This window comes from Nothobranchius furzeri, chromosome 11, assembly GCF_043380555.1.
Source record: "Nothobranchius furzeri strain GRZ-AD chromosome 11, NfurGRZ-RIMD1, whole genome shotgun sequence".
Taxonomy (NCBI): domain Eukaryota; kingdom Metazoa; phylum Chordata; class Actinopteri; order Cyprinodontiformes; family Nothobranchiidae; genus Nothobranchius; species Nothobranchius furzeri.
Window position 1 is genome coordinate 21664179 of NC_091751.1, and position 12907 is coordinate 21677085.

The following is a 12907-nucleotide window of genomic DNA, read 5'->3' on the forward strand; positions in this document are numbered from 1 at the left end:
ATGGATACAAGGGCTGAGGTGGTGGGTCAGGTTTAATCGCCCACTCCTCCTCCTCATCATCCCCCCAAAGATCCCCGTTCCATTTCTCAGGGTCCCAATCTTCACCAACATTCTTTACAAACGCCCGGATCTGAGCAGGACCTGTTCTACGAGGTCGCTTCTTTTCCTTCCTTTGCGCTCGAGACACAAAAGTCAGCGTTTTATCCAAAACATTCTGAGCATGCTTTAGCTCTTTCCCCATCACACACACTCTCTGCTCAAACTCTGAGCATGATTTTCCAACTTCTTCAGCATGGATTTTCTCCTGCGCCGCTCGCTCTCTACAACTGCTCAATTCTAACTCCTGTTTTTTCCATGCTTCTGCAAAAAGCCACATCATATCTCTCACTCCTGCCAGCGGCGCTTTTTCTTTAACTTCTATCCGCGTCAAACGGTCCAGCACCACGGCGGGGCTGACCACTCCATTTAACTCTCCCCACGGCCCAGGGCGTCCACCGCGCTGCCTTAACATATCACCAATGGTTCGGAACTCCTCCGTTTCCCAGCCGGGAATCGGCACGGGAATCGGCGTTCCCTCCCCAGAAGCACTCGGCTCCTTTTTGCTTCTCCAAAAACACTTCATTGTTGCTGGAATAGCTTGACTGATCCTGTTCGTGACGCCAAAAATGTTCTAAAATAAAATGTTTTATTTTATTTTAATTACCTTAAAAGACTCAAAGTCTCTTTTTACACTTTATATTTATTTAATCAGGATCGTTGTCAAGTCGACGCCAGAAACAATGAAACACAACTTGAATATCAGATGAACAACAAGGCTTTATTCAACCGGCATTCATACAAGTTATCAATCATGAACGAAACATTTCTCTTACCGTTGCTTATGGGTGGAGAGCTGAACACCCCAGTTAGAAAACGTAATCCATGATAGGTGAAGAACTGAACACATGTAATCCATGAACCTCGTCAGGTAGAATCCAACAAGCAGCTCTAACAGCTCTGAGCTCTGCTCTGCTCCTTATACATTCCCTGATGTGCGTGCAAAGCTGCACACCTCCACCAGGATTACCTTGATTACATCCTCATGATCACATTATGTTCGGCTCTACCATGATTATCCTTGATTATATCCTCATGATAAGTGTGATTGACAAACAGTAGTGATCAATAACTTGTATAAAGCAATTATACAACAGATGACAAGTTCATTTTTATTACACTGTGGTATCGATATTATGGACTATTATACACAGCCTTCTTCAAGTACACCGACACGCACGACAGCCAGATGCCGTAAAGCAGCCTCCGCCTCCCAGACAAACAGAAGAAGACGCCGCCGCATGGCTACATTGCAAATTCCCACGCGAGTTGTCTCCGATCCAAGTTTTGTCTGCCAAATAAACAAAAACATAAACAGCGAATTTGGGAGGCGCTTAACAGCCCAACTTAATTAGCATACCAAGTCCGACACGTAGTTGTATATTCACGCTTATGTGCTTAAAGGAAACTCCCGTTTATTGCAACTCGGACTTAATTTCTAGCATGCAGTACGTTTGTTTACTCACGCTGACAACTTTGGTGCTACGTGGATTCCCCGGGGTATTTAGATCCATCTGCGAATCACCGTCTGCGTATATCCATATAACGGGTACGGACGGGCACCCATGGTGCAGCCTCGAAATAAGACATTATCTGCACCAAAACATCTCAATGTCGAAAGGTTTTGTTAGGAATCATTAACATGATTCCCCTGTTCGTTTGGAGCGAGTCTGGGATTTCTAGGCGTAAACAGACTAGCCGCGGCTAATCTAACCGGCGCTTTTAATGACGTCACTGCCGTGCGCCAGTCTGTTTTTATTAAGATTACCGGTAGATGTACCTTTGTCCTACTGTGGAGAAATTCATTTTCTCCCTTTATTGACCAACAGAGTTGTTCAAAAGTACCGAACAAACATATGGCATTACATCTTATGACAAAAATGCACCTTAAACAGAGTTTAAGCAGCAAAACATCACTCTGCAAATAGTGTGTATATAGTGAGACAATTCATGATTTAAAGTGTTTTTGTATGCACGTTTTAAAAAATGCTGATACTTGAAAGGTTTAAGCACTTAATACACTTAATTCTTAACATTTAATTTTTGCAATATAAATTGAGGAATGTTATTTTTTGAATAAACTTGTTCAATAAATTTGTGTTTTAAAATAACATCGGAATCGAGTATCGAGTATTTTTTCAAGTATCGAATCGAGTTTAAAATTTTAGTATCGTGACAATCCTAATATATATATATATATATATATATATATATATATATTTCCACAAATGCAGATATTTTGATTTGGATAAATTTCAACATAGATTTAATGAATAATGACAAACTGATGAATGGTGTGGCTGGTGTTGTGTTTGTTGTTCAGCTGTTGTACTCATGTTTGGAGTATTTGACATGTTTTTATCTCCAATTACAGAGATTAATAGAAAAAATCCCAGAGAACCTGATGGTTCATCAGAGTGTTCAGGGTCCCCTGGAAGATCCTTCTGTGGAGAGCGCAAAAGCATTTCCCCCCAGTGGAAGAGCTTGGTTCATCAAGAGCCTCAGAGCTCCAGCCCAGGGTCAGAGCCAGCCGTGGCCAAGGTCAGCCGGAGAAACTTAACCACAGAGAAGCCTGCTGTGTGGGAGCGCCAGTATCCCAAAGTAACGCTTTGTGACGTCGCTGAAAAGTGTCATGCGTGTAGTCATAACTGTGGCTACACGTTACCAGATGTTCTGAAGACCCGCGTGGTGCATTGCTTCAAACAAGATATGAAAGCTGAGTTTTGTATTTGGCCCGCTTGTTCAAGGCAGAAGAACGAAATTGAGGGAAGCGCTCTAAATCACAATAACAAAAGCAGTCCCAGTATTCCAGCTCAGAAGGTCATTAATCAGCTACAAAGTCCACCAGAACACAAACACTTGGAAGGAGACACAGATTCACACAAGACACAAAGTTCTTCACAGTTTTTCCCCAATTGCTTTACAGGGGAAGAACCTGCTGCTTGTTTTTTATTAACGGGTAAACAGACCCATGAAAACTCTGGTCCAGGATCTGATGTGATGGATGCCGACAGCCACAAAGACAAAAGAATGAAGCTTGGGGAGAATGGTGGCAGGAGCAGAACTTGTGACTCGCCGTTGACCGAAAACATCAGGGAGGATGCTTGTGGTCAGAGAGGGGATCTCACTGAAACTTTCGTACCTTCAGATGTTTCTTCTGAGAGCAGTGAGGACTCTGATGACCCAGAGACATTTATCTGCCAGAGAGTAAAAGCTTACTTTAGAGAAATGCGTTGCACATGTGCACGCACATACATGTGCTGGCCTTTTTCAGGTGGTTCAGCAGGATCTGCTGAGTCAGCGGGGACAGGGACTCCCAACCAGACCAGTTCATCTACAAAACCATCCATGGACAAGTCCTCACATACGCTCCTGGAGCAGCAGATGGATTTCACAGGACAAAACAGGACAAGATGCACTAATCTCCCATCACACATGGACAACACTAACATGAAGAGGACAGTGTCCTCTGGGCATTCTGAAGGATGTTCCTCTAGTCTTCCATTGGAAACTGTTTTACTTTCCAGCTCAAACCTTTCGGAAAAAGATCCAGGTGACACAACGCCCAGGTCACCTTTTCTCATGAACGGACCTGGAACAGACGGCTCCACACCTACGCCGTCCTCCTTGGAACTCAGCCAGAGAGACATGAAAGCTACCAGCTCTCTGTCTCCTTCATCAGGTTCATCCATGCAGGATGCTTCAGGTAGCCTCTCCGGCACTCCCAGGTTCCCCACTCCTCCATCGGGTCTATCGGAGAAGGTCCAGGATGCTGAGCTGCCAATAGGGAGACTGTTCTTGTGTTGTGGAAACACTCAGCCAGCTGCATCTGATTTTTCATCTTCAGCATCTTCAGCTAACTCCTGTCATTTAAGCATGTCTCCCTCCTTTCTCCAAGGGAAACAGGAGAGTAGTAAATTACTCACAGACCTCAGTCCACCTGAGCTGGAAAAATGTCCATGTCCCTTTGATGTTGGTGAACACTATGAGGACTTGAATGAGTGTAGATTCGCTCCTGTGCTGTCTCCTGTCCTGTCTCCAGAAGGACCCAGGTGGAGGACAAGCATCTTCTTCCAAAGCTCGAGCAGTTCAGAAAACGAGGAGCAGAAGGTGATGGGAAAAGATACAGACAGAACCAAAACATCACCCGATCAACACATGGCACCAGGAGTTAGCAGTAGCAGAGAGAATAACTATGGGGATGTCTATGGAGACAGTACACCTCAGTCTTCCTCAAACAGTGAAGATGTGGGTGACCTGACTGAAAAGGAATGTCCAAATGAATCGGAACAAGATTCCCTGGATCTCCGTGTTCCCGCTGAAGCCCACTGTCCTCCCAGCAGTAATGGTGACCGTAGAGCCTTCAGCCATGAAGAACAGTCATCTGATGTAGGAGGAGGATCAGGCTCAAAAGGTCGTCAACCCAAAGCTGGATCAGCTGATCACCCTCAGCCTACCGTTATGGATGAGTTCACAGCGTATGAGCAGGACATCCTGCTGTTGAATGCCCCAGAGGACAACCCAGAGCTGTTTGAGAACCTGCCCAAAGAGAGCCTGCTGAACCTGGGTCCTGCCAGACCACTTGGTGCTCCTCTGAAGAACCCCACAGCATCCTTACAGTCTGAACAAAGGTAAGGTTGGTGTTGGCATCTCAGAGCGCTGACATAGGCTTCATATCACATGCTCTGTTTGTGTTTCAGAGCAATGCCGGTTATTAAAAACATTCTCAGTGATGTTCCTGATGGAAAAGGTGAGAACAGCCACACCCGTAGAGGTTTACTTCATAGACAGGTGCAAGTTCTTTAATCCTAATGGAACAAAACTTATTAATTCTTCAAGCTACTTTGGAGACGTTCTCATTGAATCCACAGCTGGTTGGTGCTTTTGCTTGTTACAGAGGAGAGTGACAGCCGGCCGTGGAGACGTCGATGCTGCCTCACCACCCCTACTCAAACACAAAACACGTGCCCTGCTGCTTCCAAGCAAACCAGACGTGTGGTAAAGTAATGGGCCCTGTGCCACCTCAAGCACTGTCTCACACAGAGGACTAAAACCTCATTACCCTAGAGCAGTTTTTAAAGGCATTTTATTGTGACGCATCCAACACACCAGTGGCAATAATGTTCCTGCAGCTCCGGAGAAACAAAGCATGCATGTGGGTTTCTCTTGCAGCAACGCTCTCTGCACACCGACTTGAATAAAAAGCCGGATGCATCACATTATTATGAAGAGATAACACCTTTTGTCAGTAATTCCAGTTAGACTAACATGTACATTTCAGAAGCTGTATGTTTAATCCATGTAACATTTTACAAAGATGTGTATTCCTTTGCTCCCTGCTGAAGTTCAGAGGTAATGATCACATTGTTAATGTGTTTGGAGGTAGAGGACTAAAGCTGCCCTGTGTTTCCATGTAGGACTGGTCTGGGGTCGACATGAATAATGTAGACTGTGGCCTGGGAAGGTACTTGTTAGCACAGGTCACATGATGAACTCAGGGTTGCTTGCAGCTGGTTGAGATAACTGTTTGTGGTCAGTAGCAGGGTTCACTCCATCCAGACTGGGAGCATCTCCAACATCCCCCCACCTCTGTCTGCAGGAAATGGTGAGTCAGCATTTAAAACAAAAACAAGGTCAAGTTTAAACTCTAATTACTTTTAATTGGTCATAGAAAAACGTGATGATTCTATATTTATCAGAACATAATAAACTGATGCGGTTCTAACTTCCAAGTGTAAATAATGCACAAAAAATCCAAATTGTGATTATTGAGCAAAAACCAAGTCAAAATGAAGAAGCGGTGTGGTTTCCACAGTTTATTTTTTGCATAATGAATAATAACGTGGTGGAATCGGACTTCTTTTGAAGTTAGATTTGAAGAATATCAGAGATGCGCACGGACCTGTTTGGTACATCCCAGAATGAGGAGACTGTGCTCTTCTGCTCCTCACACAGGGCCCTGGATCAGAAACGCTGCAACTGGGATGGACTTCAAGCACCAGAAATTTAAGGTAAGTTTCCTTTGTTGTGAAGAAAAGTCAGTCCTCAGGTGTGTGTGTTCATGTATGTGTGCATGTGCACGCGTGGCTGCAGCTGATCCTGCCAATTATGACACGAATTTACAGTAACCAGGACTTTAGGAGTGGCTTGATGAACCTGAATTAATATAAATAGGTGACATGTTTAAGTGATAATTCTGCTGAAGATTTGATTCAGATTATTTAGTAAATAGATCAAATTCTAATCATAAAGTGTAATTTAATACCATTTATAAGATGGGTTACAAATTCAGTTTTTATGTTTGACGTACAGCAGAACTCCACATTCATCGTTTTTAGACAAAGCTGTAAACAGTTTGGATGTTCTAGTAAAGCATGTTTGAGCTGTAGATATAGGGCTGAAGAAACAGTGTTTGATTCACTTCGATGGTGTAATGTGTGATGAATCATATCTCGTCTCAGTACTGCAGAAAATACTTCAGTGAATCATCGACCTGTGTGTTCAAGACGTGTCGCTTCCAGCATCTACCAGTGGAGGGGGATGAGAAGGTATCTGCTCCTCTCTCACCTTTTTAACGAGTTAGCCAAACTAGGAACACACTAGCAGACTTGAAAATCCCTCAGCTTTTGGCGAAATTCACCATTTTGAATCCAGAATGGCTCACCTAAGTGGTTGGTGCAGATCCAATGGGGAAAATATTCAAGAGAATTTTTAAGATGCCCCCCAACACCAGCACCAGGTGAAATAAACAAATCGGTGAGAACCGGTGACGCGTTAGCCACACGAGCACATCTCGTCTGGGTGTCTTCTGTCCTGTGTAGACCTCCAGGCGGCTCCCGCTTGTACAAGCCGAACCCGAACGAAGCAAGCCCGACGGGTCGGATTGAACTTGGGTCCATTAATAATTTGAGCATGATGAGTCACGCTAGAACATCAGAGAGGAGACGAGGACGCACCTCGAATGAAGCCCAGTGGAAGCGTTATCGTTCATCCACAGTGGTAAAGAAATGCTAAAATGTAGACTGTTGTCTCTGGCGAGCCGGTTTTGGGCTTAAAGTCCGTCGGGTCATTTCAGTTTCAGTCTTTGGGTCTTGTTGGGCTCTACTGCGCTGCTGTGGGTGGGGGCGACATGCAAGAGATGAGAGCTCAGGACAGTCAGAGAAATTATAATATACCGTAAAGCCTCTAATACAGGCCGGTATTCAATTAAAGGCCGGGTCTCCAATTTTGGCCGGTGTCGGGGTCGGCGGAGGTGAATAATGGCCGGTCTCTTATTGTGGCGGGGTGGAATGTGGTATCAAGCAAGTACGGGGGGGCGGTTGTGTCATCGTCTCACTTTTGATTTGCCAGTGATAGACCGCGAGGGTAACTTTAACCGTGCGGAGACGAAGAGGAGGCGAAAATTTGATATCAAGTTCAAAGAGAACGTGCTGATTATGCTGCAGAACACTCTGGGGAGCAGTAGCAGGGGTTGTATGAACTAGTCACTAGTCGACTTCACTAAAGTGAGTTTTTATGCCTGTCATCGACTAGTCGCTGTCACGTGATAATGACCGGCAAGATGCAGTCCTCAGAAAAGACAGCAGCCTGCTGTCAGCAGGTGACAAGCTCCTGCACTCGGGGGGGGGGGTGGGGTGGGGGGGGGGGGGGAACGCGCTGTGCCAGAGTGTCGGTACTGACACGCGATCCTTCATGTCGGCTCATTTCCTTTAATGTTTTCTGTCTTTTATTTGCACCTGATGCGTTTCGCTGCTGTGGAGCGGGGCACATCACCTTGTCCTCCGGTGACGCACCGATCACCGGTGCGGCCGCCAAGCAGCGAGCACTCTGCTGTTTTTGCGGTCGGTAGATCTTTTAGAACTGCAGTTCAAAGGTAACTCATGAGGTGAATATATATGAAGGCAGGTAGCAGTTTCTCTTTAGGATTGAGAGGAGCTGCAGGAAGATAATAAACAGACAGAACAGAAAAATAGTCAAATAAAAACATGTTAGTTTTGTACCTGGTGGTTGCAACAAACAGACACCATTGAAGGTAATCAGAAGTGAGGAACAGAAAATGAAATAATTATTTTAATGTTTAGAGCAGCAGGAACTCTGAGAGGCTGCAGGCGCATCCGTGAGTTTGCGGCCGCTGTGCAGGGGGAGGGGGGAGAGGGCTGAAGCAGAAACTACCGTTGTTAAAAGAAACGTGTTTAACTTTGAAAATGTGGGCACAATTTTAATCGTCAAAAACTCCAGCGAACCATTAGTTCATTTTGCTCAAATAGAAATTGAGGCCTGCCTCTAATTCTGGTCCTCCTTCCAATAAAGGCCTGGAGCTTGATGAGCTTGAGTCAAATACAGGCCCGGGCCTGTATTAGAGGATTTACCGTAGTTTTGCTGTCAGTCTGTAGAAGTTCTTGCTGAACTTTATTCTGCTTCATGAACCAGGGTGACTTGAATTGATAAATTCAACTTTAAGAAAACTTGGAAGAAACTTTAGATGTTTTCTTCTTGTTTGCCTGTTTTTCTCCTCAGAGACTCGATGTGTTTAAGGAGGTGATCAAAGTCAAAATGTCCCCAAAGGACATTCATTAGCTGGTTAGTGAAGGGGAGGTAGTTGTCATTAAACCCAAATCCAGCCCACTGCCTCCTGCTGACATTATTATTATTATTATTATTATTATTATTATTATTGTTGTTGTTATTACCAGCAAATATAAAGTCAACATCCAACATTTTTATTGGAAGTTTAGGATTCTTTATGGTTTTACAGTTTTCCGCAGCAGAGCCTGGTTCCTGTCCATCACATTTCTGAAATGAGACCATTAGGTTCAAACCAGGCCAAACCTGTTGTTTATCTTATTTCATCGATATTTATTCAGTGTTTAAACTCACACAATATAATCATATAACCTGTTAAAAAGCACTCGAATGAGGGAAATGACATCTGCTCACTAAAGAGACCCCCAGACCAACACCCCCATCTTCTGATGTCCTCACTCTCTCCGTCTGTCTCCGTCCTCAGAGCTGAGGACAAGCCTGGGACATGTGGTTAAACATGTCCCAGGCTTGTCCTCAGCTCAGAGGAGCAGAAACTTGTTAGCAGAAGGTAAACAAACGCTTTGCTACTCTGAGATAAAACAAGTCTCATCGTGATTCTAGTCAGGTGTGTCTGAGCAGGGACACATAGAAAACATGCTGAACACTGAAGGGCTTGTTTGGGAGTGAGCAGCTACTTTCCCCGATGTGGAATCACCAAGCATGCGCAGGGGAAGTCTTCACCCTTTTCACCCTTGGCCCGTTTTCATGTCTCACTGGAAGGATGCTGTGTAGTTGAGGATTTAACAAAGATGGATGGAATATTCTGATCCATCAGTCAAGTCGGCTAGGTCAGTTCAAACCAGTCAGATGGGAGAATATCACCCTCTGCAGTGCTGTTGTTGTAACTGCACACACCTTTAATCTTTGTTTTTTTAGTTCTGTGTTGAGATTGTGGCCAGATTCACCAGAAACCCGGTGTGCCTGCAGAAAGCTGGTAAGTTTAGCGTTCATGCTGCTGGAGCTCTGGTGTTTGTCCTGTCTGTTGGCCTGAGGCGTGGTTATTGATTTATTTGCTCCTGTGTTTCTCTCCAGTAGCCGTGTTTACAGGATACTACCAGAACAGCCCACCAGGAGAGTATTTCTCCATGCCACTTCTTCTGTCTCTCCTGTGGGCTCTGCTCAAAGCTAGCTCGGTGTCTGATGTCTTCTCGGTCCTCACGGTCAGCTTGGCCTACAACGTGGTGGTTAGTGTTCTGTTGGTTCTCCTTTTAACCTCGCGCTGTAGTCTGATGCCTGATGACCCAGAGCAAAGTTTAATATCTGACCCCTGTTCCCAGCCTGGCCATGAATTCCTGTTAGCTCTGTTTAAATTTGTGAGAGAGAACGGCCTCACACGCCTCATACCCAAACTAATGCAGCTCACAGTCAAGGTACCTCCGTTCCTTTCCTCCATCTCCTGTCAGGAACAGGATCTTCATTTTCATGTGTATCTTTTACCTGTGTGTTTACCAGATGGCCGACGTTGGTTTACTGCTGAACTTGGATTACCTTGACTGCATAAAAAACACTCCCATGTTTCAGCAGATGGTTCATCCAAGCTCACCTGTTGCTGTTTCTGCCAACCACAAGTTTGTTTCATCTCCTTTCTTCATGACTTCTCTCCTAGCCCTGTAATGATTCTGATGTTTCTGAATGCTCCCCCAGCACACCCACGCCAGAGTACCTGAAGCTGGCCCACGCTGTTGTTGAGATGGAGGTGAGTTTGCTTCTCTGGCCAGATGAATCAAAGTTTTGTGTTGATTTTTCTGTTTGTCATCCATCAGCTCTGTATCCAGCTAGAGGACTGGAAGCAGATGGGAGAGGTTTTTAAGGTCATCTGTCGGTGCTACCAACACCCAAACCAGGTGGAGCGCATCAGTGGTCACATCGCCATCGCTCTCCTGTCTGAGAGCAAAGACAGGGTGTCTCTGCCCTTTGCTGCTTTTATGGAGATGGGTAAACACGTTCTCTACCTTCTTGATAACATCTCACTGGGCTGTAACTTGTTGGAGACGAATGTTCCTAGTGTGTTGGAAACATCCTCGTAAATGCTGTTAGTATTTTCCTCCCTACAGTCAACTTTGTGGTGTCCCAGATTCAGACTGGATATTTACCTTTAAATGTAGTAGTAGTAGTAATAGTAATAATACTTTAGTAATCCTGATGGGATTCTCTTAGTGTGTCAGAACGAAGATGCTGACAGCCCACTCAAGAGTTTTGTAGGCAGAATTGGAGTGTCTCTGATGCTGCGATACTACAAAACCCACCAGTGGTGTAAGGTAACTTGACTCCATCATGTGTGTCTTCAGACCTAAATCCAGCTTTCATCCTGGTGTGTCAGAACTATGACGCCTGCCTTGTGTGGATCTACACCTACAGGGCAGCAGGGTGGTGGAGCTGATGTCCGTGTCAAAAGTCGGCTACACAACACTGAAGGGTTTGTTTGGGAACGAGGATGGAGCATCACGCTGCTGCCTGGTCACCGTGGCAACAGAGCTCTTCCTCATGAGTGGAAGTGTGGAGGGAGCGCTAAAGACACTGCGAGGTAAAGTTGACTACAGTAATTATGCTCGCATCTAAGCAATCTGCGTTTTCCCCAGTGCTCAGATTCGTGTTCAGCCGACCCAACACCCCCACTGCTGACTGATTGGCCGGCTGAAGTTCATGCCTACCCATAGAGAGAGCCTCTGATTGGCGGGTAGAATCAGCCAGCGGCGGCTTCCCGCATCAGTCTGTATGCAGAGTAGTAAACATCTGCCTGACTGCAGCTGATGCCCACGTGCTCAGAGATATCTATGATCCTGAGGAGGCCACAGACATCGTGGCTTGGCTGGATCAGATGTGAACATGCCAGTAGATGGTTTTTGATATATTTTATTAGTGACACAGACCAAATTTGCTAGTATTTCTACTTTTCCTCATAGTTCTGTTTTAAATGATATTTGGAGGCGTGTGTGAACTGTGTGTATAATGTGTGTTAATTCAGAAAACAGCTGGTTCCTGAGCTCCAGCATGTGGCCATGTGAGCCTACAGACCTGGAGAGTAGAACTCGTGTTCTGATCCGACTCTCTGAGAAAACGTCTCACAGAGACACCATGGAGGTGCTCTGCAACCTCCCTGGAATTAACGACCCAGACTGTGAGTTGGAGAGTTGGCTCCGTGCTCCCTGTCAGCACTTTTTGGTATCGGAGTGTTTATTTTGTTTCAGTAACTCTCAGGATTATTGTGTCCTGCTGATAATGATCACTTTAAGTGCACAGCTGCAGTGCTGAGTTTGTGTTTGTGTCTTCACCTTTTCCTCCCCTTCCTCAGACCTAATTGACATCTCCAGGTACGGTCCGCTCTTTAACTCTCATCTGCACGTGTGTGTGGAGAAACGGATACTTCCTGTAGCTTCAGACACGGTGGACTTCATGCTATGTAAAAACCTGCCTGTAGAACACTCACTGCTGCGGACACTTGTGCATAAACTGGGCACACAGAACCTCTGGCTGCGGGCACGGGGAATCTTCAAACGTAAGTGTGCTGATGGATGAAGGGCAGCTGGTCTAATTCAAACTACAGTTGGCTAGGGAATATATTTGTTATGGTATGTTGAAGTTGAACCTTAAAGGGACATTTCAGCAATGTTGGGTGTAAAGGTTATAACTGAAAGGCTTCAGGTTGGCGTAACGGTGTTGGCATATTTCAGCTAATAACTGGTCTGAATGCAGCCAGCATGTGGTGTGGTGATTATTCAACAATATGTTGGAAATATTTCCCTCATTGCTTCTGCTTTGCAAGTGAAATCCAGCAGAAAGCTAATGGCATAAAGCCAAACTGATGCTGGTGGGTAAGACAAACATGTCTCACAAATAGCATCTCAATATTTCAAGGGAATTTGTGATATTTACGATAGTCGTGTCAGACCTAAAACTCAAACCGTAGACGTGTTTCTACTGTTGGAACTTCAGGGTCGTTTCGAGAGAAGGAAACGGACCGGGAGATTTGAATGCCCATTCCTGTCAGCTGTCGTTTTGCAATGTAATCCGGTTGGAGGATGAGAGCAGCTGTGTGTTGTGAAATGTGGCGTTCAGTGGTCAGAAAAGGCAGCGTTGCTTAAGCAGCCCAGTGAGACAACATCCCAGTGAATGACGTCACCGTGGGCGATTGGGAGTTTAGTAACGGTGGTTTTAAAGCAGTGCGAATGGTGCTTACTTGCATTTGCTTACATTCTGCTTCACAAGCAACTCTTCCACTTTTATACTG

At 45.2% G+C, this 12907-nt stretch overlaps 1 protein-coding gene across 3 annotated transcripts in view; it reads left to right on the forward strand.

Annotated features, from left to right (window-relative positions):
- topaz1 (testis and ovary specific TOPAZ 1) overlaps positions 1-12907 on the forward strand; it is a 39650-nt gene that overhangs the window by 24483 nt on the left and 2260 nt on the right. Inside the window, exons 4-21 of one of the 3 annotated variants that reach the window (XM_054746114.2) lie at positions 2471-4727; positions 4797-4846; positions 4994-5094; positions 5514-5560; positions 5634-5701; positions 6052-6107; positions 6558-6644; positions 9556-9613; positions 9712-9863; positions 9957-10049; positions 10132-10247; positions 10324-10375; positions 10443-10614; positions 10837-10937; positions 11038-11203; positions 11645-11797; positions 11972-11990; positions 12098-12175. In XM_054746114.2, coding sequence (XP_054602089.2) covers positions 2471-4727; positions 4797-4846; positions 4994-5094; positions 5514-5560; positions 5634-5701; positions 6052-6107; positions 6558-6644; positions 9556-9613; positions 9712-9863; positions 9957-10049; positions 10132-10247; positions 10324-10375; positions 10443-10614; positions 10837-10937; positions 11038-11203; positions 11645-11797; positions 11972-11990; positions 12098-12128 — 3779 coding nt within the window. In that variant the 3' untranslated portion in view covers positions 12129-12175. Of the gene's footprint in view, positions 1-2470; positions 4728-4796; positions 4847-4993; positions 5095-5513; positions 5561-5633; positions 5702-6051; positions 6108-6557; positions 6645-9555; positions 9614-9711; positions 9864-9956; positions 10050-10131; positions 10248-10323; positions 10376-10442; positions 10615-10836; positions 10938-11037; positions 11204-11644; positions 11798-11971; positions 12176-12907 lie in introns of all 3 variants that reach the window. The other 2 variants (XM_015955680.3, XM_054746110.2) reach the window with 2 other exon arrangements.